Here is a 25,257-nt window from a genome sequence, read left to right as displayed (position 1 = left end):
TATTTTTGGGAATTGCAATGTGTGGATTAAGTGTGTATCCTAAGTTTCTGGCTAAGCATCAAAATAATATAAGTGCAGTCAAAATGGCAGACAGCTGAGCACACTGGTTGGATGATTACTTGGTGGATACGGAGTTTATTTCTCATTTGCAACACTTTTCTAATAATGTCCATTGAGGAAAACAGCTACACAAGACATACTCTATACACAGACTGTATATGCATACATATAGCATGTAAAAGTGTATGTAAACTATCATGTGCTGAAAGTGTTCTTCCCCTCTTTTTTGTTGCAGTTTCCACTTTGCAATGGATGATTTTGAGTACAGTGTCCAAATTTCTGAGCTTGACTGGGAAACCTTCTTCCAAGCATGTGAAGAGTGTAACATGTTGCCCCCAGGGTTAGCAGGCTTGGATGATTCAGGAATGAGTGACATGGATGACATGGCGAACCAGCGAACACAGACTGCCACACACACTATCACATATGATCCAGAGCTTCGAATTGACGGCCCCCCTGACTGCGAAGGCTCTCCTGTGGAGCTTTACCTGAGCAAATATGGCTTGAGCAGTCCAGATCAAGTTCTCTCTGGCAGTGAGGACGACTTCCACTTAGAAGCTGTCAATGTGTTCTTTGAGAGGTTGAAAAGTGTCTCAGTAACTGAGGATCACACAAATTTGGGGAGTAAAATGGTTGGTCATTCAGAGGGATCTGATGTGAAAGAAGACACTAAAGATATAGCAGTGTCTGTAGAACCATCACAGTCATGCAGAAATCAGACGGCACAGAGAAATGACTATCATACCTGTATGTATACTGAGTCTACAGATGATGACCAAGAAATATATAAATCTACCTGTCCTGAAACAGAGCTGTTTATCGGAGAAGAAGTCTGGTCACTAGATGCATTAAAAGAGGGAGATAAATGGGAGGATAAGATAAGGACACAACCGGATACTGAAAAGAGTCCATGCAATTTTCTAGTCAATGGGAAAGAGCTCACAGACCCAAACCAGGCCAAGGAAGCAAATTCTCCACTAGGAACAAGCAATAATTCTGATGTAATAGTAGTTCAGGGTCAGTCTTCCAAAGTTACCCCAAGACGGCGAAGAAGAAAGAAAAAGAGGGCAAGTGTCGAACTGGTGGAAATGGATCCTGGATATGAGGAGCAACTGCCAAGCAAACTGAATGACTCAGATGAAGAACCATATGGAAGAAGAGGAGAAATGGGTCAAGGGACTCATATGGCTGAGTACTGTGGCTCAGGGGCTGTTTCTGAAGCATTATGTGTGCCCTATGACTTTCTCACACATCCTAAGAAAAATAGTATTTCAGAGAATTTCTCAGTATTTTCACAGTCAGTCCCAGTGAAGGAAGATATCAGGACATCTACACTGATAAGCCCTAATTTACAAAAAGAGCTCAGTAAGAGTACAGTAAGAGTTGCTCAGAGCAAGAAAGAAATGGACATAATGTCTGATAGTGATCTGACTGGGAAACTAGCACAAACCGGGCAGCTTGCCATGACAGCAGATCTCAAATCTCCTGAGTGTGTTGTTTCTGGTATAGAGACACCTCAAAGTGATGACAAGCTATCAGGACACACTACCGGCGATAATGCGGGAAATCATTTACAGGGTAACAACCATTTTCCATCAGAAATTCAAACATCTATTACCAGCTGTGATGTATCAAAGATTGAGAGAAAACCTGTAAACATGGAAAATCTTGTTAAATTATCAGTCTCACATCATACGGATGATGTCAACTCACAAATGCATAATGCAGCATTACAACTAGCGCCTTTGATACCATCACACACTGTTGTTTACTCCAAGACACCCAAAAGTCAATTTGAAGATAGAGTGGCATTATCAGACTTTCAGTTTGATAGGTCTAGTGCAGTAGATCAGAGGAAAACCTCAATTTCCTGTATAACATTTCCTGAGTTAACAGACAAGCCACTCTTCTCAGCATTTGACAAAAACACTGAAACGAAAGAGAATTCATCTTCTCTGACTCATAATGAAGTCCCACGTGAACACAAAAATGATGATTTGCAAGCAAAAGGGTGTCTGTCAGAAACATCTCATTTCAAGTTATTGACACAGGCAGAGTCTGTAAATATGGCACAAATAAGTCACCAGAATGGTCACATGACACAAACGATTGCAGCCCAACTACCAAAAGCAGATAAGATGAAGGACGCTCCAAAGGCGGAAATTACTAACCGAAAACTGTCAGAAAAGCTTGGTATCTCATATACATCTGTGAATTCACAAAGTGAAGACAGGACAGAAGAGAACTCCCCATCTTTAAGATTAAAGAATGTTCCTGAAAGCCAGAAAGGTGTAAACATGAAAGCTGTTGAAACTCTGTCCCCTGTCATCAAAGGGGACAGAAATGAGGAACTGTCTTTTAAGGGGCAGACCAAACAATACCAGTATCTGATACAAACCACTGAACCAGACAGTCAACTTTCAGTTTACTCAAAATCAGAACCCAGTCTGTCTAAAATTCTTACCAGCGGTGAAGAAGAAAAAGGTCAAATTATCTATGTAGATACACCACCTTCTTTTCCATGTAAAGATCATGACCTGTCATCTACTATCATTGTACAGCATTCACCATCTCCTCCTCCTGAGTCAACAGGTGGAGCTAAAAGTCTAAAAATGGCAGATCCTGATACTGTAAGTCAACCCACACCTCATATATACACTATATCTTCCTTTTGGAATGAAATGGAGAAGCTGACCATAAACGATATTTTGCAACTCCGTCTGGTTGGCCAAGCTCAGCACCCCACTGTGCTATTCCATCCAGAGGACAGCAGTATTGCAGATGTGACTGATGCAGCAGATTCAGGATATTTGACCTACTCAGATGAATCCAAGCCTGACCACTCCAGTGGGAATATGTCATTCATGTCTGACTTTGATGGAGAGCTTTCACAGCTCCTATCTTCAGATGTAGGCAAACTAGATAAGAGGATACAAGAGTCTCCTAACCCAACAGAAATAATTTGGGAAAGTGATCCAAATCTGCCTGAAACTGCAACCAGAACGGAAGACGTGTTTAATTTGGATACAGCCCATTTATCACCTCTTTATAGAAACAGTTCCAGTCATTGCTTCAGGAAGATGTGCAAAAATATTAGTGTCCAGAACCTGCAAGCTCTTGAAGGCCAAAACTTGGGGAAAATCCTCAGAAATGCCTCTCTCCAGTCCATCCATTCTGTTTACTCTACTCATTGTGAAGTTGAGGATGACTATGTAGATCCATTTGATTGTGTTGAAACTTCATCCCCAGTGTACCTCTCTGATGAGGAGGAAATGGACTGCACTGGTATCACTTTCTCAGAGATCTTTGAGTATCTGTTTGGTACAGATGAACCTGAGCAGTCTGTCTCTGAGACTGACACTGTAGCTGCTGCTTACCCCAATGCAACTGAGACCTCGGTCCCTGAGATGTATGACTATTTCTTTTCAGATTTTGAGTCCGAAAGTTTATTTTACCCACTTGCAAATGACAACAGCAGTACTAATGATGAGCTAGTTCCCATCTTCTCTTCCTCACGCTCAGCAACCAGGAATGTCCAGTTCCCTGAGGTGTATGATTACTTTTTCCCAGATGATTCCCCTGTTCACTCAGACGAAGATGAGGAACCTGAGCATACAGTCATACAAGTGGTCACACGATATGACAACATGTCAACCAAGAGCTATGATTCTGTGGCATCTTCAGACCCATACAAACACTTTTTCCCTGAGAAAGATAATAGTTGGAACTTCCTGTGGACAAACCCTTTTTCGGTTAAAAGAGTTCGCCACACAGGATTCACAGTACCCCCTGTGGAGTCCAGTTCTCAGGCTCTGACTCCTGTAAAAAACACAGGCAGGTCATTTAGTGGAGGAATTCAACCTATAAACATATTGGGTACTGATGAGATCCCATTTCCAGACCCACTGATTCTCAGCCTGGAGAATCGCATCTTCAGACAGCTGGCAGATCAGCAGAAGATATGCAATGAGATGCAGACAGTTATTGCTGATCCAAGTAAGCCTCCCCTATTTTTACTACACTTAAGCACCACACATGGATAGCAGTAGGCATTTTGATGGTTTTATTTCAAACAGCACATTCTGGCAGTTTTATTTTTATTACCAGTACTGCATGACTTACCCTAGGGAGGAATTTTAACAAAACAAAAATATGTAATGTGTTATTATTTGTATACCTAAGTGACATCTTACTTCAAAAAAGTTTCTTAGACATTAGTGATTCTAAAAGAGAGTAATTCAACTAGAATTTTTGTTTTCACCATTTGGTGTCATTGTAATCTTGCATATGAGACATGGGCCTGACTCAGAGCACGTAGCAACAGGCGGAGTTGTATTCATGCCAGAGGAATGGTCATGTCCTGTACTCACTGTTGGCTGGCCTCTTAAAGCTACCATGAACCAGAGAGTGTTAACATATTTTACTTTGAACGACATGCAAAAATAGATCATCTTCAGTCCTTGACTGGAGCAAATCACCTCTATAACTTGTATATAAAACTATTTGAGGGAGTGATGACAGATCAATTGTGCATGTTTTATTTCCTGTATTTTTACATAAAATACAGCAAAACTCTTAATTTTAATACTCCACAGTGCTAACACACTGTAACTCTGACAGGTTGTAGCCTCAGGAAACCATTTTGTTTACTGCCCTTGGAATTTAATGGGAATTTAATTGGAATCTCATGGTGATTCCATTAAATATGAGATTTTGATCTAACAGTACATTACTACATTAGTAGAACATGATCTGATTTCTATGGGGTTTCTTCTGGTTTTGCATTGCGTAATAATTAAGTAGACATATACAGTACATTAAACCTACTCTCTTTTGCAGAACATAAAAGTAAGTATGAAATGAACTTTGTAATATATGTTTCACTGGTTATTAGGGAAATTAAATAAAAGACCCAAAGCAATCTATATGTGTTTATGGTAACTTTATGAGAATGCTATGTGCACTTCTTGTAAGTCCAAATGATGTTTTCATATACAGTCACTTGCCAATTTAATAGATATACCTCTACTCCTTCGTGCAATTGGCCCATTCTATAATTGCAGGTACATTTCAAGTGTTGACTCTGTTAGCGATCGTCAACTCTGTTATCGTTAAACTGGGCAATCCATTAACAGAATTGATGATAACAGAGTTGACATTTTCCACCATTTTGTGTCTTAACTCCACATGCTAACCTCAAACTAGCTACCACATGGCATGTATAAAAACAGAATTTTGTGGATTTTAATCATATTATTTTTGCTGTTGTTTTTAAATGAGAGAGATTCACTCCAATATCACAATAACAGATTTGACGAATAATTACTCTACTGTCGGTGTATCCTCAACATTTTGTTCAAATTAATGAGATAAGAAACATAACATACCTCAGTGCCTTTCTGAAGTTTCCCACCAGAGGAAGTGACATCACTCGGTGCAGGTGTCATGCGTATTATTAAAAGTCTTTGTAGATTTTATGCGGGTTTTTTAACAGAGTTAACAGAGTTGACAAGAACATTGGGATGGATCTTTTTTTTTTATTACTGAAATTTCACATAATACAGAAAATAGACTTTCTGTGCAATTGATTTTATAACAGTTAATAGAATAACCCCCCCCCCCAAAAAAAAAACATATTGTTAAACTGAATCACTTCATGTTTATTCAAGTTGAATGTATGAATCAGTAGTCAAAGACAGCCAATAATGTGTGTGTGTGTGTGTGGGGGGGGGGGGGGGGGTCATTTAGTTAAAGGTAGACTACCTTTCAGGTTTTTCAAGTGTAGGTCATAAAAAGAATTTTCCCTGACACCCAATTATTTTTGTTCAGTGGACCAAAAACTACTGAATTTGAATCACAGACTTCCAATTTATTAGTTTTTTTTCTAATAGAACAATTAATGAATTTAGGGCCACATGGCCCTAAATTCTATGCCATTTTTCCTGCTTCACCATGACCCAATTCAAGATTCTATGTCATGCATCATGTGGTGGGCTTTCCCTGTTTGTGCAAGGCATTGTGGGATACAAATTTAAAACAGGAAAGAAAAATGAAGGGAGTGTGTGAATGAAACTTGAACAACCGACTACAGTAACAGAAAGTGAAAAGACGCTGTATTGCGAAGGAAAGGAAATGCAGGACAAAACTTATAAATATCAGTGTAGGACTTTGAGCGGGTGGGTGGAGCACAGAAGTACGGCAGGCCAGAACTGAGTTTCAAAAAAGCATTTTATTTTCAGTTTTTCAGTTTTTCAATCTCCCAGTCACACAGACACACACACACACATCAGTCGTCTGGTTGAGGAGAGAGCTCCCTTCCTCTACTCTCTCTCTTGTTATATAGGGTGTGGTCACTGGGGAAGACACACAAACACAGGTTAACTGACATCAGGTGCAGTAATTCTGCCACTTACCTTCCCTGACTCCGCCCTCCGGTCACAGACTGACACTTGACCATGCCCCCGCTGCCACATACCCCCACCGCCCAACTCAGGCCGGGCAGCCGTCTGGCCTACAGCCGACTCCCCCCCCGACAGGAGAGGAAGTCCGCCACGACCATCTGCGCCCCCAGCCTGTGGATCACCTTGAAGTTAAAGGACTGGAGTGCCAGATACCAACGGGTGATCCGCGCATTGGCATCCTTCATGTGGTGGAGCCACTGGAGGGGCGCGTGGTCCGAACAGAGGGTAAAAGGGCGTCCCAGAAGGTAGTAGCGGAGGGCAAGGACCACCCACTTGATCACCAGGCACTCTTTCTCTATTGTGCTGTAGCGCCCCTCACGCACCGACAGCTTTCTGCTGATGTACAGCATGGGGCGATCCTCCCCCTCCACCTCCTGGGACAGAACAGCTCCCAGCCCTCTGTCCAACGTGTCCGTCTGCAACATAAAGGGGAAAGAAAAGTCAGGGGAGTGTAACAGTGGCCCCCCACACAGTGCAGCCTTCACCTCAGAGAAAGCCCGCTGGCATTGCTACGTCCACTGGACCAGATCTGGTGCCCCCTTTTTAGTGAGATCAGTCAGCGGGCTGGTGATGTCCGAATAATTAGGTATGAACCTACGATAGTAGCCAGCCAGCCCCAGGAACTGTCTCACCCCCTTTTTGGTCTTGGGCCTCGGGCAGGCCACAATCGCTGCTGTCTTATTAATCTGGGGATGCACCTGCCCATTGCCCAAGTGGAAGCCCAGATACCATACTTACACCCACCCAATCGCACATTTCTTCGGGTTGGCCATGAGACCCGCTCGCCTCAGCGACCCAAGGATGGCCCTCAGGTGTTGCAGATGCCGCGGCTAGTCGTTACTATAGATTATAATGTCGTCTAAGTATGCGGCCGCATAGGTGGCGTGGGGGAGGAGGACCCTGTCCATAAGCCGCTGGAACGTAGCGGGCACCCCAAACAGCCCAAAAGGAAGTGTGACAAATTGGTGTAAGCCAAACGGTGTGGAAAAGGCCGTTTTTTCTCGGGATAGTGGAGTCAAGGGGATCTGCCAATAACCCTTTTTCAAATCCAGTGTCGAATAAAAGCGAGCCATGCCTAGTCGATCCAGCAACTTGTCAATACGAGGCATTGGGTACGCATCGAATTTAGACACTGCATTGACTTTTCTATAGTCCACACAGAACCGGACCAACCCGTCGGCCTTGGGAACCAAGACCACCAGGCTACTCCAGTCACTGTGGGACTCCTCGACAATGCCCATGTCAAGCATGGCCTCGAGTTCTTCCCGAACCACCTTTTTCTTGCGTTCGGGTAGCCTGTAAGGGCGGCTGCGCACTATCACCCCCAGGGGCGTCTCAATGTGGTGTTCTATGAGGTGGGTGTGGCCGGGCAGGGGCGAGAGCACGTCCGAAAATTCGGTCTGCAACTGGGCAACCTCCGTGAGCTGGGTCGGGGAGAGGTGGTCTCCACAGGGGACTGGAGAGGTAAGCGATGTCAATGTTCCCTTTTGAACCTCCGGCCCCAGCTCCGCCTTCTCCGGAACCAACGACACCAACACCATGGGGACCTACTCGTTCTAGAGTTTGAGCAGATTGAGGTGGTAAATCTGTAGCACCCCACCCCTGTCTATTCGCCTCACCTCATAGTCAACGTCCCCGACTCGCCATGTGACCTCAAAGGGTCCTTGCCACTTGGCAATCAATTTGGAGCTCGACGTGGGCAACAGTACAAGTACTTTATCTCTCGGTGCGAACTCCCTAAGGTGCGTACCCTTGTCGTACAGGCGGATTTGCCATTCTTGGGCCTGCCGCAAATTCTCCTGGGTTAAGTGTGTGAGTGTGTGGAGTTTTGCGCGCAGATCAATAATGTATTGAATTTCATTTTTGCTCGGTGAAGGTCCCACCTCCCAATTTTCCCGCAGTACATCTAGGATGCTGCGCAGCTTACATCCATATAATAATTAGAATGGGGAGAACCACGTGGAGGCTTGTGGGACCTCTCGCACTGCAAATAACAGGGGTTTGAGCCATTTATTCCAATTGCATGCGTCCTCGCATACAAACTTTTTAATTATATTCTTGAGGGTGTGATTGAACCGTTCGACTAAACCGTCCGTTTGTGGGTGATACACGCTGGTGCGGATCAGCTTAATTCCCAGTAACCCATACAGTTCGCACAGTGTGCATGACATAAACGAAGTGCCTTGATCAGTCAGAATCTCTTTGGGGATTCTGACTCGGGAGATGACGTGGAAGAGTGCTTCCGTAATACTACATGCTGAGATATTGCGAAGAGGCACTGCTTCCGGGTATCGCGTTGCATAGTCCACCAGAACTAAAATAAAGCGATACCCTCATGTTGACCGATCTAATGGCCCGACGAGATCCATCCCAATTCTTTCGAACAGGGTCTCGATTAATGGTAGAGGGCGCAAAGGCACTTTTGGAATGGCTGCTGGATTTACTAACTGGCATTCGTGGCATGCCATACACCACCTACGGACATCGCTGCGAATCCCTGGCCAGTAGAATTGGGCCATTATTCGGGCTAGTGCCTTATCCTGCCCCAAGTGTCCAGCCATGGGATTAAAGTGAGCTGCTTGGAATATCAATTCCCAGCAGCTCTTTGGGATCAAAAGTTGTGTGATCGGCTCCTTAGTCTGAGTGTCCTGCGTCACTCGGTATAATCTAGCCTTCATAATGGAGAAATAGGGGAAGGACGGGGTGGCGTTTGGCTGGAGCGTTTGACCATCGATTACTCTCACTCGGTCAAACGCATGCCACAGAGTCTTGTCTTGCGACTGCTCTAATGGGAAATCCGCGAGGGATTCCCCGAGAGAGGGAGAAGGAGCCTGCTGCTCCTCACTCTGACGCAGAGATGACGTAGACGGCTCTGTGACAGCTGCTCCCACCAATGCCACACCGGGACCTCCCCCTGCTGAACTACGGCAGGACCCACTCTTCACTAAATGAGTCATTAACTCCCGAAATCCCAGCCAATCAGTCCCCAAAATTATCAAGTGGGTAAGGCAAGGATTAACCACCTTTACACTAAATTTTTCCCCTTGAAATAGAATGTGGACCGACACTAAAGGGTAGTTATGAACATCCCCGTGCACACACAACACCTTCACCAATTGTGCTCCCTCCAATGCCTCGTCTTGCACCAGGCTTTGGTGGATTGAGGTCTGATTACAGCCAGAGTCCACCAAAGCCTGATACGTATCCCCTTGGACACTCACCGGAATGCGATACGCTCCAGCCCAATCGAGGGCGGTTCCTGGTGCATCGGGGATCCGGACCACCGCGCCCACCTCCATTGCCGAGCACTGATGCTGGAGGTGCCCCGGCTCCCCACAGCGCCAGCAAATCAGCCCGGGCTCTCTCTCTGCACCGGCGCTCTGGGGCTCACTCACTTGAGGGGGGGAGAGACAGACACGGAAGCGGGAAATGGGAAGGCACCACGGATGCAGCGGGCCAGCTGGGGTGGAGCCGGCCCCCACCTCCGTGGTGGGGGAACGGGGCGAGGATGAGACACAGAAGGGGAGGGAGAGAGAGAGAGAGAGGAGAAGAGGAGATCTGCGATCCTGCCATTGGAACAGCCGCCAAATCATCCTCCGCCAACTCGATGGCCTGATCCAGCGACGCCGAGCAATGGCACTGGACCCACTCCACGGTCCCTTCGGGAAGTCGGGCGACAAACTGCTCCAGTACCACCAGATCGACGATTCCCTCACCGTCACAGTTGTCAGCCCTCAGCCACCGCCGGCATCCCGGAGTTGCTGGCCAAACGCGAACCGCCAGCCAACCTCCTCTAGGTGTAGAGTGCGAAAGTGCTGGCGTTGTTGTTCAGGGGTGCGCCCCACATGCTGGAGGATGGCCTGGCGCAGGTCTGTGTAGACCAGCCGGCTGTCGGCGGGGAGCTGTAGCGTGGCCAGCTGCACCTCGCCTGTTAGCAGGGGAAGGAGGCGCACTGTGCACTGTTCCACTGGCCAGCCCCAGGCCTCTGCTGCTTGCTCGAAGAGCACTAGGAAGGCCTCAGGGTCGTCGTGCGGGCCCATCTTCATTAGGGTGAGGTGGGGAGGGCCCGCAGTGGTGGAGGTGGTGGACCCCGCCAACGCAAGGAGGTGCCAGAACACCTGACGATCTTCCTGTTGCGCCAGCACCAGGGCCTAGAACCTTTGCGGTTGCTCCTTTCAGGGGGCGACCAGCGCCTGGTGCTGGCTCTGTTGGGCCGTGGCGAGGGCTTGGATCAGGTCCGTGAAGGGGGAGAACTCCATGGGGCTGTTCTCCTCTGTGCTCCTTCCCGGGTTTCAGCACCACTGTAGGACTTTGAGCGGGTGGGTGGAGCACAGAAGTACGGCAGGCCAGAACTGAGTTTCAAAAAAGCTCTTTATTTTCAGCTTTTCAGCTTTTCAATCTCCCAGTCACACAGACACGCACACACACATCAGTCGTCTGGTTGGGGAGAGAGCTCCCTTCCTCTGCTCTCTCTCTCATTATATAGGGCATGGTCACTGGGGAAGACACACAAACACAGGTTAACTGACATCAGGTGCAGTAATTCTGCCACTTACCTTCCCTGACTCCGCCCTCCAATCACAGACCGATGCTTGACCACACCCCCGCTGCCACAATCAGCAATCAACGGAAACGGTGGGATGATCGAAGGTAAACTTATACATGCGCACTTGCTTGACTGCACGAACCGGGCGATCTCACACACATTATTTGCTATGGAATCCCCTCAAATTAGATATGTTCCCAATCACAGAATGGCCTGATATTTTGTGGGATATTAGAGAAATAAACATACATCATTATGACCAAGTTTCAGAGAGAACTAAATGTTATTGATTTTATTAAATTGAAAGGCCATCTTCCTTTAATGTTTTATCGATAAATTGGGTCTAAAATGTACATTAAGCATTGCTGTTGGTGAAAGTTTTTCATAATTTGCATTATTGCTCAAAACTGATTCAATAAAGTTTTCTTTTGTGGAAAATAACAAAAGGTTTATCTCAGAGATGCGAAATGTACCCTGAATTCTAGAATGACCCAATTATCTAATCAGTTAATCATATGGCAGAAGTGAAAAGCATAAAATCATGTAGATACTGTACAAGTGTGGCAAAGTTCAACATGTGCATTGTAAGATGCTTTTTTTCCCCTCACCATAGTGGTAAAGAATGGTTATTTCATTTACCATAGCCTTCTTGTCAACTCAAACCAGTCTAGCCATTCTCCTTTGACTTGTCTTATCAACAAGGTGTTTCCACCTACAGTACTCTCACACACTTGAGGTTTTTCATTTTTCACACCTCTCTGTGTAATCTTTATAGATTGTTGTCTGTGAAAATCCCAGCAGATTAGCAGTTTCTGAAATACTCAAACCAAACTCAGTCTGTCTGGCACCAAAAAACATGCCATGGTCAAAGTCACTGAAATCACATATTCCCCCATTCTGATGTTTAATTTATAGTGCAGTAGCTGGTGAGGATTTAGCCCCTTGTTTCCATCTCATGGGGAATCTAAGAGGGCCTTGTGAGTTTACATGAAGTTCCTGGTGATGATCCTCTATAATAGTAGTGGTTTTGCAATGTAGTTTGTGTTTTTCATCTGAAATGATCTTGCATTTAAGGCTCACTGTGAGGAAACAATAAAGTGCCGATATATACTGTTGATGGTGATCTAGTTTGAGCTGAAAAATATTTCACGAGGATGCAACATTTCAGTCACTGACACCATTAGACCAAAGTTGACGTTTGGACACCATTAGGCCAAACTCCTTCAGAAAATGAAGCAATATTTCTCTTGATGTTAATTATGCATTTATGTTAATATTTCTACCAGGGGTAATGGGTTTGACCTGGTATGCACGATTGCAAAACATGATGAATTGAGGACAGCTGGTGGTCCCGGGTTCAATGATTATCCCAGTGATATTTTCATGTATCTCTGAACTTGGATCAGTTGAAGGAAAAGGCTGTAAGCTTGCTCTTTTTATTCTTTATTTACAGTGCTTTGCAAAAGTATTCATCCCCCTTGGTGTTTGTCCTGTTTTGTCATATTACAAGCTGGAATTAAAATGGATTTTTGGGGGGTTAGCACCATTTGATTTACACAACATGCCTACCACTTTAAAGGTGCACATTGTTTTTTTATTGTGACATAAACAATAATTAAGATGAAAAAACAGAAATCTGGAGTGTGCATAAGTATTCACCTCCTTTCGTATGAAACCCCTAAATAAGAGCTGGTCCAAACAATTCACTTCATAAGTCACATAATTAGGTGATTAAGATCCAGCTGTGGGCGGCACGGTGGTGTAGTGGTTAGCGCTGTCGCCTCACAGCAAGAAGGTCCGGGTTTGAGCCCTGTGGCCGGCGAGGGCCTTTCTGTGCGGAGTTTGCATGTTCTCCCTGTGTCCGCGTGGGTTTCCTCCGGGTGCTCTGGTTTCCTCCACAGTCCAACGACATGCAGGTTAGGTTAACTGGTGACTCTAAATTGACCGTAGGTGTGAATGTGAGTGTGAATGGTTGTCTGTGTCTATCTGTCAGCCCTGTGATGACCTGGCGACTTGTCCAGGGTGTACCCCGCCTTTCGCCCGTAGTCAGCTGGGATAGGCTTCTAATTAGAAGGTTAATTAGAAGTGCATGTCGGTTTTGTTCGAGACTTACTGCCCATTTTAGTTTTGTGTTTTGTTTTTTTAGCATAAATGCGACCCTGTAGAAGGATAAAGCGGCTAGAGATAATGAGATGAGATTAGATGAGATCCAGCTGTGTGCAATCAAAGTGTCGCATGATCTGTCACATGATGTCTGTATAAATCAACCTGTTCTGGAAGGACCCTGACTCTGAAACACTACTAAGCAAGCAACATGAAAGCCAAGGAGTGCTCCAAACAGGTCAGAGACAAAGTTGTACAGAAGTATAGATCAGGGTTGCGTAATCAGGGTGGCAGACTCCCCAAACACATAGAAGAAGATTCCCTGGTCAAATGAGACAAAAATTGAACTTTTTGGCCATCATGGGAAATGCCATGTGTGGCGCAAACCCAACACCCTGAGAACACCATCCCTACAATGAAGCATGGTGGTGGCAGCATCATGCTGTGGGGATGTTTTTCATCTACAGGGACAGGAAAGCTGGTCAGGACTGAAGGAAAGATGGATGGCACTAAATACAGGGCAATTCTGGAGGAAAATCTGTTTGAGTCAGCCAGAGGTTTGAGACTGGGACAAACGTTCACAGTCTAGCAGGACAATGACCCTAAACATACTGCTAAAGCTACACTGGAGTGGTTTAAAGGGAAACATTTAAATGTCTTGGAATGGCCTAGTCAACGCCCAGACCTCAATCCAACTGAGAATCTGTGGTATAACTTGAAGATTGCTGTACACCAATGCAACCCATCTAACTTGAAGGAGTTGGAGCAGTTTTGCCTTGAGGAATGGGCAAAAATCCCCAGTGGCTAGATGTGCTAAGCTAATAGAGACATACCCCAAGAGACTTGCAGCTGTAATTGTCGCAAAAGGTGGCTCTATAAAGTATTGACTGGGGGGGGGGATACTTATGCACATTCCAGATTTCTGGGGGGGGGGGTTTCACCTTAATTGTTTGTGTCACAATTTAAAAAAAAACAATGTGCACCTTTAAAGTGGTAGGCATGTTGTGTAAATCAAATGGTGCTCACCCTCCAAAAATCAATTTTAATTCCAGCTTGTAATGCAACAAAACAGGACAAACACCAAGGGGGATGAATATTTTTGCAAGGCACTGTACACCTTATCTGCTAGATAGCTTATCTGTATTGGCTTTTTCTACTTTAGACTATGGTCATTTTCAGTACAGCATGGTCCGACAAATCCTATCGTAGTTTTACTTTGCTTACTTACAGCAGCATTTTAAAGCCTGTTTGACTATCACTCATTTCATGACACTGAAGGTATTATATGGCATAGTCCTGATCTAAATTCGGAATTATTCTGAACTGTGATTTGAAGTGATAATGCACGATTATATCTCAGGGTGGTATGGTGGCACAGCAGGTTGCGTCGCTGCCTCACAACTTCAGGGTCCTTGAGTTTCTATGCATGTTCTTCTCATTTTAATGTAGGGTTCCTCAGGATTCTCTAGTTTCCTCCCAACTTCTAAAAAACACATTGGTTTGTTTATTGTAAATTGTCCCTAGGTATGAATGTCTGCATGGGGTCCCATCCAGGGTGTATTTGTATTTCATTACCAGTATTCCCAGGGTAGACTCTGCATCTACCTGACCATGAGAAAGTGCTACTGGATGTGAATAAATCATAAGGAGTGCTATCTTTTCTAGGGCTGGATGCACCACTGTTGCCCATTAAACAGGCAGATATGTGCTTGGTTTGCATTGCGTTTGCCTCATGGGTCCTCAAGTCAGTCAACCCTCAAGGAGCTGATACATGGAAAGCTGGTACAGTAATTAGCCATACAAGTATAATTTACATGATGACCTTTTTCCATTAATGCTGTATTCCAAAGTTTGTTTGTTTGTTTGTTTGTTTGTTTGTTTGTTTGTTTGTTTGTTTTTCCAATGAGTTGTGTGGGGGGAAAAACATAATTTGACCATTCAGTGAACTTTGTATGTTTTGTCTGTAATACAGTGAAAGAAATGTTATAGCAACTGTGTGTGCTTGACATTTACTAAACCCTGACAAATAGTTAGGGGTACTTAGCGACATAAATAGTATATATGCCACTCATAGATGTCAACTTGTCTCATTGCTACAGTTCTGCTGGCAAATATAAGTGCCCTGTCTGCTATCCGATACCTCCGGAGATTCACGAGGGATGAGGCGGCCAAGATATCTCCACTGCGTCAGATCAAGCCTGCGTAAATCTGACCACAGGCCTCAGTGTTGCCAGGTCACCTTTCAGTCAGTCACTCCTTTTTCCTATGTAACCCAACCCAGAGCTGATGAGACATATCATAAGCTGTGCATGCAAAAATATCATATGATTCATTAATAACCTTCATCTACATTATAAGTTTGCTCACTGAGCCAAGACAATGGGTATTAGCAATCATATTCTTCAAAGAACACATCATAACCATGCAGCATAATATAAAATGACCAAATGTTGAGATTTCATGAGCAATGTATTACAGTTGTGCCTGGAATGTTTTTGATTGTTAATAAGGTAAGTGGGATTATAAAGTAAGATGTTGATCATGAGGTAAGATAAGGGCATTAAATTTCATCAGATATAATATTCTTGTAAATTGACCAATCCTGTGATGAAAGGTATGCTGTAAATGATAGTATTAAAAATGGGATTTCATGTGGGAAAATATCTGTGAAAAAAAATTTATTTGACAGAAGGTAGAAAGGAAAGACAGCTGGACAGTGGCTTGCAGAAAATAATGAAAGTCAATTAACAACATGCTGAAATCTGGGTCCAAGCACAAAAAAAAAGACTTGAGCCAAGTTTTTCACCACTAAAGGTTAAATCATACAGTGGTGCTTGAAAGTTTGTGAACCCTTTAGAATTGTCTATATTTCTGCATAAATATGACCTAAAACATCATCAGATTTTCACCCAAGTCCTAAAAGTAGATAAAGAGAACCCAGTTAAACAAATGAGACAAAAATATTATACTTGGTCATTTATTTACTGAGGAAAATGATCCAATATTACATATATGTGAGTGGCAAAAGTATGTGAACCTTTGCTTTCAGTATCTGGTGTGACCCCCTTGTGCAGTAATAACTACAACTAAATGTTTCCGGTAACTGTTGATCAGTCCTGCACACCAGCTTGGAGGAATTTTAGCCCATTCCTCCGTACAGAACAGCTTCAACTCTGGGATGTTGGTGGGTTTCCTCACATGAACTGCTCGCTTCAGGTCCTACCACAACATTTCGATTGGATTAAGGTCAGGACTTTGACTTGGCCATTCCAAAACATTAAGTGTATTCTTCTTTAACTATTCTTTGGTAGAATGACTTGTGTGCTTAGGGTCGTTGTCTTGCTGCATGACCCAGCTTCTCTTGAGATTCAGTTCATGGACAGATGTCCTGACATTTTCCTTTAGAATTCGCTGGTATAATTCAGAATTCATTGTTCCATCAATGATGGCAAGCTGTCCTGACCCAGATGCAGCAAAACAGGCCCAAACCATGATACTACCACCACCATGTTTCACAGATGGGATAAGGTTCTTGTGCTGGAATGCAGTGTTTTCCTTTCTCCAAACATAACACTTCTCATTTAAACAAAAAAGTTCTATTTTGGTCTTATCTGTCCACAAAACATTTTTCCAATAGCCTTCTGGCTTGTCAACGTGATCTTTAGCAAACTGCAGATGAGCAGCAATGCTCATTTTGGAGAGCAATAGCTTTCTCTTTGCAACCCTGCCATGCACACCATTGTTGTTCAGTGTTCTCCTGATGGTGGATTCATGAACATTAGCATTAGCCAATGTGAGAGAGGCCTTCAGTTGCTTAGAAGTTACCCTGGGGTCCTTTGTGACCTCGCCGACTATTACATGCCTTGCTCTTGGAGTGATCTTTGTTGGTCAACTACTCCTGGGGAGGGGAACGGTGGTCTTGAATTTCCTCCATTTTATACACAATTTGTCTGACTGTGGATTGGTGGAGTCCAAACTTTTTAGAGATGGTTTTGTAACCTTTTCCAGCCTGATGAGCATCAACAACGCTTTTCCTGAGGTCCTCAGAAATCTCCTTTGTTTGTGCCATGATACACTTCCACAGACTTTGATAGATCCCTGTTCTTTAAATAAAACAGGGTGCCCACTCACACCTGATTGTCATCCCATTGATTGAAAACACCTGACTCGAATTTCACCTTCAAATTAACTGCTAATCCTAGAGGTTCACATACTTTTGCCACTCACAGATATGTAATATTGGATCATTTTCCTCAATAAATAAATGACCAAGTGTAATATTTTTGTCTCATTTGTTTAACTGGGTTCTCTTTATCTACTTTTAGGACTTGTGTGAAAATCTGATGATGTTTTAGATCATATTTATGCAGAAATATAGAAAATTCTAAAGCGTTCACAAACTTTCAAGCACCACTGTATAACTGAATTTATTATGGCTCCCCATCACTTGTGAATGAAGTTGCTTATGGAGAAAATACAGCTATGAAAAAGCACAGTTGTGATGATAGAAATAAATGATCTTAGGGTCTTGTAATGTTTTTGAGTTTAAAGGAAATTCCTTGACGTGCTATCGACTGATATCTATCCTTATAATAATAATAATAATAATAATAATAATAATAATAATAATAATAGTGCTAACATATCATATAGTATTTATTGTCATATCAGTTTTTGTCTTGTTTTGTTGCTCTTGTTGGGCAGACCTTTTAAGACAATGCAATACAGGACTAACACTGTATTTCAAAGAAATAAATGAGTATTTTTTGTTATTTATTTGTTTGGTTTGTTTTTGCTTTACATGTATGACTGCACCGTTACCTTATTATCACAAGAGGGCGCAAGAGGACTGTATGTTGAGAAGCACAACTCTGTACTGTCACCCTCCCTGTGTCCGAAATCACTCACTACTCACTGTATAGTGGAATATATAGTGAGGTCGCCATTTTGTAGTGCTGTCCGAATGTATAGTGAGAATTATTACACCCTATATAGTGCACTCAAAGTATCCCACAGTGCATCATGAGAAGTAGTGTACAACTGGTGGTCACTAACTGCAGTCGCACTGAAAGGGGAAAAAGTGTTGGGATAAATGGATATTCAAGTGCAATTAAAAATAGTAAGGGAATAGAAAATAAGCTCAAATGGAATAAGACAGATAAAATACCAGAATAAAAGTCACAGTGCAGAGCAAGGAATTAATCACAAACCTCAAATTTGATTTAATAAAAGGCAGCGGCAAAGGAGAAAAAAATTCAAGCTAGACGGCCTTTCGATTTCATAAAATCGGTGAAATTTAGTTCCGTCTGAAATTCGGTCATTGTGATATATGTTTATTTCTGTAATATCTCATAAAATATCAGGCCATTCTGTGGCTGGGAAGTTATTTAATTTGAGGCGATTCCCAAGCAAATAATGTGCATGAAATCGCTCGCTTTGCGCAGTCATGCAGACAGAGGAAGTTTGTGTGCGCATGCACAGATTTACTTTGACCATGCACTGACAATTACATCATTCTGTCGCTAAACAAACAGCTGATCACACCGAGGCAGGGGCGCAGATAGGATTTTTGAACTGGGGGGGACTGAGCTGTCAGCAAATGATTCCATTTTGTGTATATATGTATGTGTATGTGTATATATATATATATACACACTACCGTTCAAAAGTTTGGGGTCACTTTGAAATGTCCTTATTTTTGAAAGAAAAGCATGGTTCTTTTCAATGAAGATCACTTTAAACTAATCAGAAATACACTCTATACATTGCTAATGTGGTAAATGACTATTCTAGCTGCAAATGTCTGGTTTTTGGTGCAATATCTCCATAGGTGTATAGAGGCCCATTTCCAGCAACTCTCACTCCAGTGTTCTAATGGTACAATGTGTTTGCTCATTGCCTCAGAAGGCTAATGGATGATTAGAAAACCCTTGTACAATCATGTTAGCACAGCTGAAAACAGTTGAGCTCTTTAGAGAAGCTATAAAACTGGCCTTCCTTTGAGCAGATTGAGTTTCTGGAGCATCACATTTGTGGGGTCGATTAAATGCTCAAAATGGCCAGAAAAATGTCTTGACTATATTTTCTATTCATTTTACAACTTATGGTGGTAAATAAAAGTGTGACTTTTCATGGAAAACACAAAATTGTCTGGGTGACCCCAAACTTTTGAACGGTAGTGTGTATACATGTTATTTCACCTCCCTCACTGCCATCACCAGGAACTACCTGCAGGCCAGGACAATGATAACATTTTAACATAGCCTATGGAAATCCAAAGTTTACACATTATCATCACGCACAGAAATTGCAAAACTAGTTTTAAAACCGCTAAGTTCCAACTGTTAAACATAGCGAGAGGCTGGGCTACGTGTGTGTGTGTAAAGTGTAAACCAGTGCATCCTGACTTTCTAACTATGCCTGTGTGTTGCGTGAGCGGCAGTCAGTCAACAACTCTTCGCAAAGTTTCCTTATGAAACAATATGCTCGCTGAAATTATGGCAGGGAACGCCAGATTAAACATTAAAACTGCCTTCTGAGCACTGTATCTACAGGCTACCACCGAAAGAAGGAGGCTACCAGAAAGGCATCACTCCGTACGATTTTACTTTCACTACGACATTACTTTGAACAGACTATCAAAAAATTGCAAGGTGATATGATAAAGTAAGGCACAGTTTACTTACAGTCTTTTTTTTTTTTTTGAAAAAACGATGCAGTCGTTTTCTGCCTTTTGGCACCCTTCATCATGCCGTGTTGGGGTCCTGAACTAGGAGGCGCTGTCCCCGATATGCCTGTCAAACTTGTTGTGGGTAACCATAGCAACCAAGCTCGAGCTCGCAACCTGTGCAGTCTGCGCAGTTGCAGCTATGTATGTACTGCTGTGCACCTCAATAAACCGAATGGTAATTAGTCTTTTGATTTTTCCGTGAGGTTTGCCTTATGCAAAGAAAGACAGCATAGACGTTTTTTCCTCCCTATAAGTGGGGGGGACCGAACGAGGTGAATTTAAATCTGGGTGGGACGAATCCCCCCCTCTATCTGCGCCCGTGCTCGCTGACCGCCGATATTTATTAGTTTAGTCCTGCATTTCCTTTCCTTCGTGTAGAACATAACGTCTTTTCTTCTCGCTTTCCGTTACTGTAGTCGGTCTTTCACGTTTCATTCACACACTCACGTCCTCCATTTTTCTCTCCTGTTTCAAATTTGTATCCCACAATGCCTTGCACAAACAGGGAAAGCCCACCACGTGATGCATGATGTAGTATCTTGAATTGGGTCATGGTGAAGCAGGAAGAAATAGCGGAGAATTTAGGGCCACGTGAAAATAAATTCATTAATTGTTCTATTTTTTAACTAATAAAATTGGAAGTCAGTGATTCGAATTCAGTAGCTTTCAGTCCACTAAACAAAAATAACTGGGTGTCTGGGAAAATTCTTTTTATGACCTCCACTTGAAAAATCTGAAAGGCAGTCTAGCTTTCAGCCTTGATTTAAAAGAACTGAAAGGTGCAGAAAACACAAAGTACTTTGTATTTCTTAATGTGGGAAATACACTCAGTATAAATTATGTATTTATTATTTTGAAAACCCACCAGCCGACTGATCTGGCACGTTTTAATTGTGCGACAGTAATGATGTAAATAATGGCGTGGCGGAGTAGTGTCTGAAAGTTTTTCATTTTACCAATGAGCTTAACTGTTCTTCTTCTTCTAATAAATATTATGAGTTTGTCCTGCTATTAAATCAAATTAAACATTCAAATTTTACTCTGAATGCTTGTATAAACACTTTTTCTTTCCTTCTTCAGAGTGTTACAGAGTATAACACATATTCTCAGTTGTTTGATTTATGGTTTTCGGACAAAGCTGGATTTTTCTCCCTTGGTGCAGAATAAGTAGCCACAGTGACATTTTTGTATGAGCTTTAAAGTTGTTCTGTAGCTCCTAATGTTCGAAGAATTTGGTAAAATAATACCAACAACACTGCAATGAGGACTTTAAATCAACATGAGCTGTATAATACAGTACAGGGTCATTTCATGCTATGATGGGTCACTTAGGACCCCAAACCACCAGGGGGCGCCATGATTTTTTAAATAGATGTTTAAAAAACAACAAAAACTAAACAAAACACAACTATTATTTTGTGAAAAGGTTTTATTGATCAGACAAATATGGTGGGCCCTTGCAATATGGAAAAAAAATAGAAACTGCAATCTTACAGAAATAACGTTTGAAAATCACGAAGCATTCATATCAATCTGTGGTGAAAAAAACACAAAAAGGGGGAAAAATATAACAGAAGAAACAGAACAAAACACTAGTGTTAATTAATGGCAATTAATTGCCCACTTTCTTGCTTCTCCTTGTTTGTTATTAATATGAAAGTTAGTGGCTAACTAGCTTGCTAGCTAGTCTATGTTGCTAGCTCGTTACTCTAGCACCACTCAGATTCGAGAAACATCCATCAGAAATATTTTCAGTGCTGAAAATGATGCAGGTACATTTGATAATAATGTGGCTGGTGTGTGGGAAAGTTATCGCTTATGGCCCTCAAATGTTCAGAAAGGGCTCTGTATAAATGATTTATTAGAATCCGTATCAATTTGTGAAGGAGAGCAGCATTTAAGTGGGCATGGCCACTGGGGCAGCAACAAGACATTTTTAAGGAGTCAACCCCACGCCCCTGAGCCACACCCCTGAGCGGAATACCAGATTTATTGAGTTCTTCTCATTATTATCCTGTTTTTACTGGTCACTTGAAATGTAGGGCTGTAATCCGAACCTCAATGATTAAGAAAAGTAAAATGGTTCAGGAAAAAAAAAGAACCATGGCTCCAATAAGTATTCAGAATTAAGAGTGTGCATCTCTCCCTTATAAGTCGATCTGGTATGTATCTCGATACATGAGCTATGATACGATTCTTGGACAATACATTTTAACACGGAACAATACGATACGATGAGCTATGATGCAGTCTGATACAGTTCTTAACATTTGTTTAATGTAGACATTCATTTTCCATTACAAATTAAAATAAACAGATTCAATAAGAGTGATTCTTTATTATTTACCTTCAAATAGATATACTGTATAAAAGAGAAAGTGTCTAATATCTACAGTGGTGCTTGAAAGTTTGTGAACCCTTTAGAATTTTCTATATTTCTGCATAAATGTGACCTAAAACAATATCAGATTTTCACACAAGTCCTAAAAGTAGATAAAGAGAACCCAGTTAAACAAATGAGACAAAAATTATTGTGCTTGGTCATTTATTTATTGAGGAAAATGACCCAATATTACATCTCTGTGAGTGGCAAAAGTATGTGAACCTTTGCTTTCAGTATCTGGTGTGACCCCCTTGTCCAGCAATAACTACAACTAAAGGTTTCCGGTAACTGTTGATCAATCCTGCACACCGGCTTGGAGGAATTTTAGCCCATTCCTCTGTACAGAACAGCTTCAACTCTGGGATGTTGGTGGGTTTCCTCACATGAACTGCTCGCTTCAGGTCCTTCCACAACAATTCAATTGGATTAAGGTCAGGACTTTGACTTGGCCATTCCAAAACATTCACTTTATTCTTCTTTAACCATTCTTTGGTAGAACGACTTGTGTGCTTAGGGTCATTGTCTTGCTGCATGACCCACCTTCTCTTGAGATTCAGTTCATGGACAGATGTCCTGACATTTTCCTTTAGAATTCGCTGGTATAATTCAGAATTTATTGTTCCATCAATGATGACAAGCCGTCCTGGCCCAGATGCAGCAAAGCAGGCCCAAACCATGATACTACCACCACCATGTTTAACAGATGGGATAAGGTTCTTATGCTGGAATGCAGTGCTTTCCTTTCTCCAAACATAACGCTTCTCATTTAAACCAAAAAGTTCTATTTTGGTCTTATCCATCCACAAAACATTTTTCCAATAGCCTTCTGGCTTGTCAACGTGATCTTTAGCAAACTGTAGATGAGCAGCAATGTTCTTTTTGGAGAGCAGTGGCTTTCTCCTTGCAACCCTGCCATGCACACCATTGTTGTTCAGTGTTCTCCTGATGGTGGACTCATGAACATTAACCTTAGCCAATGTGAGAGAGGCCTTCAGTTGCTTAGAAGTTACCCTGGGGTCCTTTGTGACCTCGCCGACTATTACACGCCTTGCTCTTGGAGTGATCTTTGTTGGTCGGCCACTCCTGGGGAGGGGAACAATGGTCCTGAATTTCCTCCATTTTATACACAATCTGTCTGACTGTGGATTGGTGGAGTCCAAACTCTTTAGAGATGGTTTTGTAACCTTTTCCAGCCTGATGAGCATCAACAACACTTTTTCTGTGGTCCTCAGAAATCTCCTTTGTTTGTGCCATGATACACTTCCACAAACGTGTGTTGTAAAGATCAGACTTTGATAGATACCTGTTCTTTAAATAAAACAGGGTGCCCACTCACACCTGATTGTCATCCCACTGATTGAAAACACCTGACTCGAATTTCACCTTCAAATTATCTGCTAATCCTAGAGGTTCACATACTTTTGCCACTCACAGATATGTAATATTGGATCATTTTCCTCAATAAATAAATTACCAAGTGTAATATTTTTTGTCTCATTCATTTAACTGGGTTCTCTTTATCTACTTTTAGAACTTGTGTGAAAATCTGATGATGTTTTAGGCCATATTTATGCAGAAATATAAAAAATTCTAAACGGTTCACAGACTTTCAAGCACCACTGTATGTCTTTGTCTTGTGTGGCCTTGCTTGTCCTAGCTGTATTAGCATCTACAGACGGCGCGTCGCCTGCATAGGTTTCACCCTGCCGTCTCCCCAGGTGAGTGGTAAGATTTTTTAAGCTCTTTAAATGGCCAGAGTTTTGTCCAATTTTCCTTCCTTCTTATAAAATTCAAATGTCTTTAGATTTTCAATTTGATGGTGCACTGTAAACTGTGTTGGCTTTGTCGGACATGTTCTTGTTTTTACCTGTTTTACCTCTACCTTGTTTTATGCTAATGTTACTCTTGCAAAAGGTAAAAGATCAACACAAGACACTGTGCAGATTTATTAGTGAATCAGAGGCGGTCATTATTATTTTGAAAGTAACATCTCATCTCATTATCTCTAGCCACTTTATCCTGTTCTACAGGGTCGCAGGCAAGCTGGAGCCTATCCCAGCTGACTACGGGCGAAAGGCGGGGTACACCCTGGACAAGTCGCCAGGTCATCACAGGGCTGACACATAGACACAGACAACCATTCACACTCACATTCACACCTACGATCAATTTAGAGTCACCAGTTAACCTAACCTGCATGTCTTTGGACTGTGGGGGAAACCGGAGCACCCGGAGGAAACCCACGCGGACACAGGGAGAACATGCAAACTCCGCACAGAAAGGCCCTCGCCGGCCACGGGGCTCGAACCCGGACCTTCTTGCTGTGAGGCGACAGCGCTAACCCCTACACCACTGTGCCGCCCTTGAAAGTAACATGACTTGTAACTTTAGATCAGTGAGTCTTCCACAGCAGCTTAGTTTATGCTAAAGTAGAATTAGCAGCAATGCTTTAGTCAATGGATTCATAACTTTAGAAGTGAGCCCTCGACTAGTTCATGGTACATTTAGATTGTTTCAGGTGTCTGTGTACCAGTGCATCTGTAACATTAAAACCAGATTCTGATTCAGATCAGTGAATCGTTACACCCCTAGTCATAATATTATTATCACCACTATTTATAGGAGGATGGGGTGAGCAGATATATTGGGGCAGTTTTTTGAATTACTACTATGTCTAGTCATTAATTGAACAAAATGCACATGACAGATTTCTGAAATCCTCATGATGTTCACTATATACATGGTTTTTTTTAAAGGTTAATATTGCAATGAAGCATGGCTTACCCTTTAGTCAAAAATGACTTAAAGCCATTTTAATGACATATTTGGTAATTTGGGACTCACACTGGTTGAAGCATTTACTTGAAACCATTTTTTTTTACTTTAACTTATCAGGCCAGAAAATAAATGCTGTGAAGAAAAACTGCTCGTGAGTTTTCCAATATACCTGAATTCACCATTATGGTCATAAAAA

The 25,257-nt window shown here is 42.5% G+C and overlaps 1 protein-coding gene across 1 annotated transcript in view; it reads left to right on the top strand.

Annotated features, from left to right (window-relative positions):
• Positions 1-16,016, top strand: part of LOC132895942 (PPARGC1 and ESRR induced regulator, muscle 1) — a 75,462-nt gene extending 59,446 nt beyond the window's left edge. The window contains exons 3-5 of the mRNA XM_060936680.1: positions 296-4,056; positions 14,836-14,952; positions 15,270-16,016. Coding sequence (XP_060792663.1) covers positions 296-4,056; positions 14,836-14,952; positions 15,270-15,376 — 3,985 coding nt within the window. The 3' untranslated portion in view covers positions 15,377-16,016. The remainder of the gene's footprint in view (positions 1-295; positions 4,057-14,835; positions 14,953-15,269) is intronic.
• Positions 16,017-25,257: the final 9,241 nt, after the last annotated feature.

This window comes from Neoarius graeffei, chromosome 13 (assembly GCF_027579695.1).
Source record: "Neoarius graeffei isolate fNeoGra1 chromosome 13, fNeoGra1.pri, whole genome shotgun sequence".
Classification (NCBI taxonomy): domain Eukaryota; kingdom Metazoa; phylum Chordata; class Actinopteri; order Siluriformes; family Ariidae; genus Neoarius; species Neoarius graeffei.
Note: the sequence above shows the minus strand (reverse complement) of the source record. Positions and strands in the feature narration are given on the sequence as shown.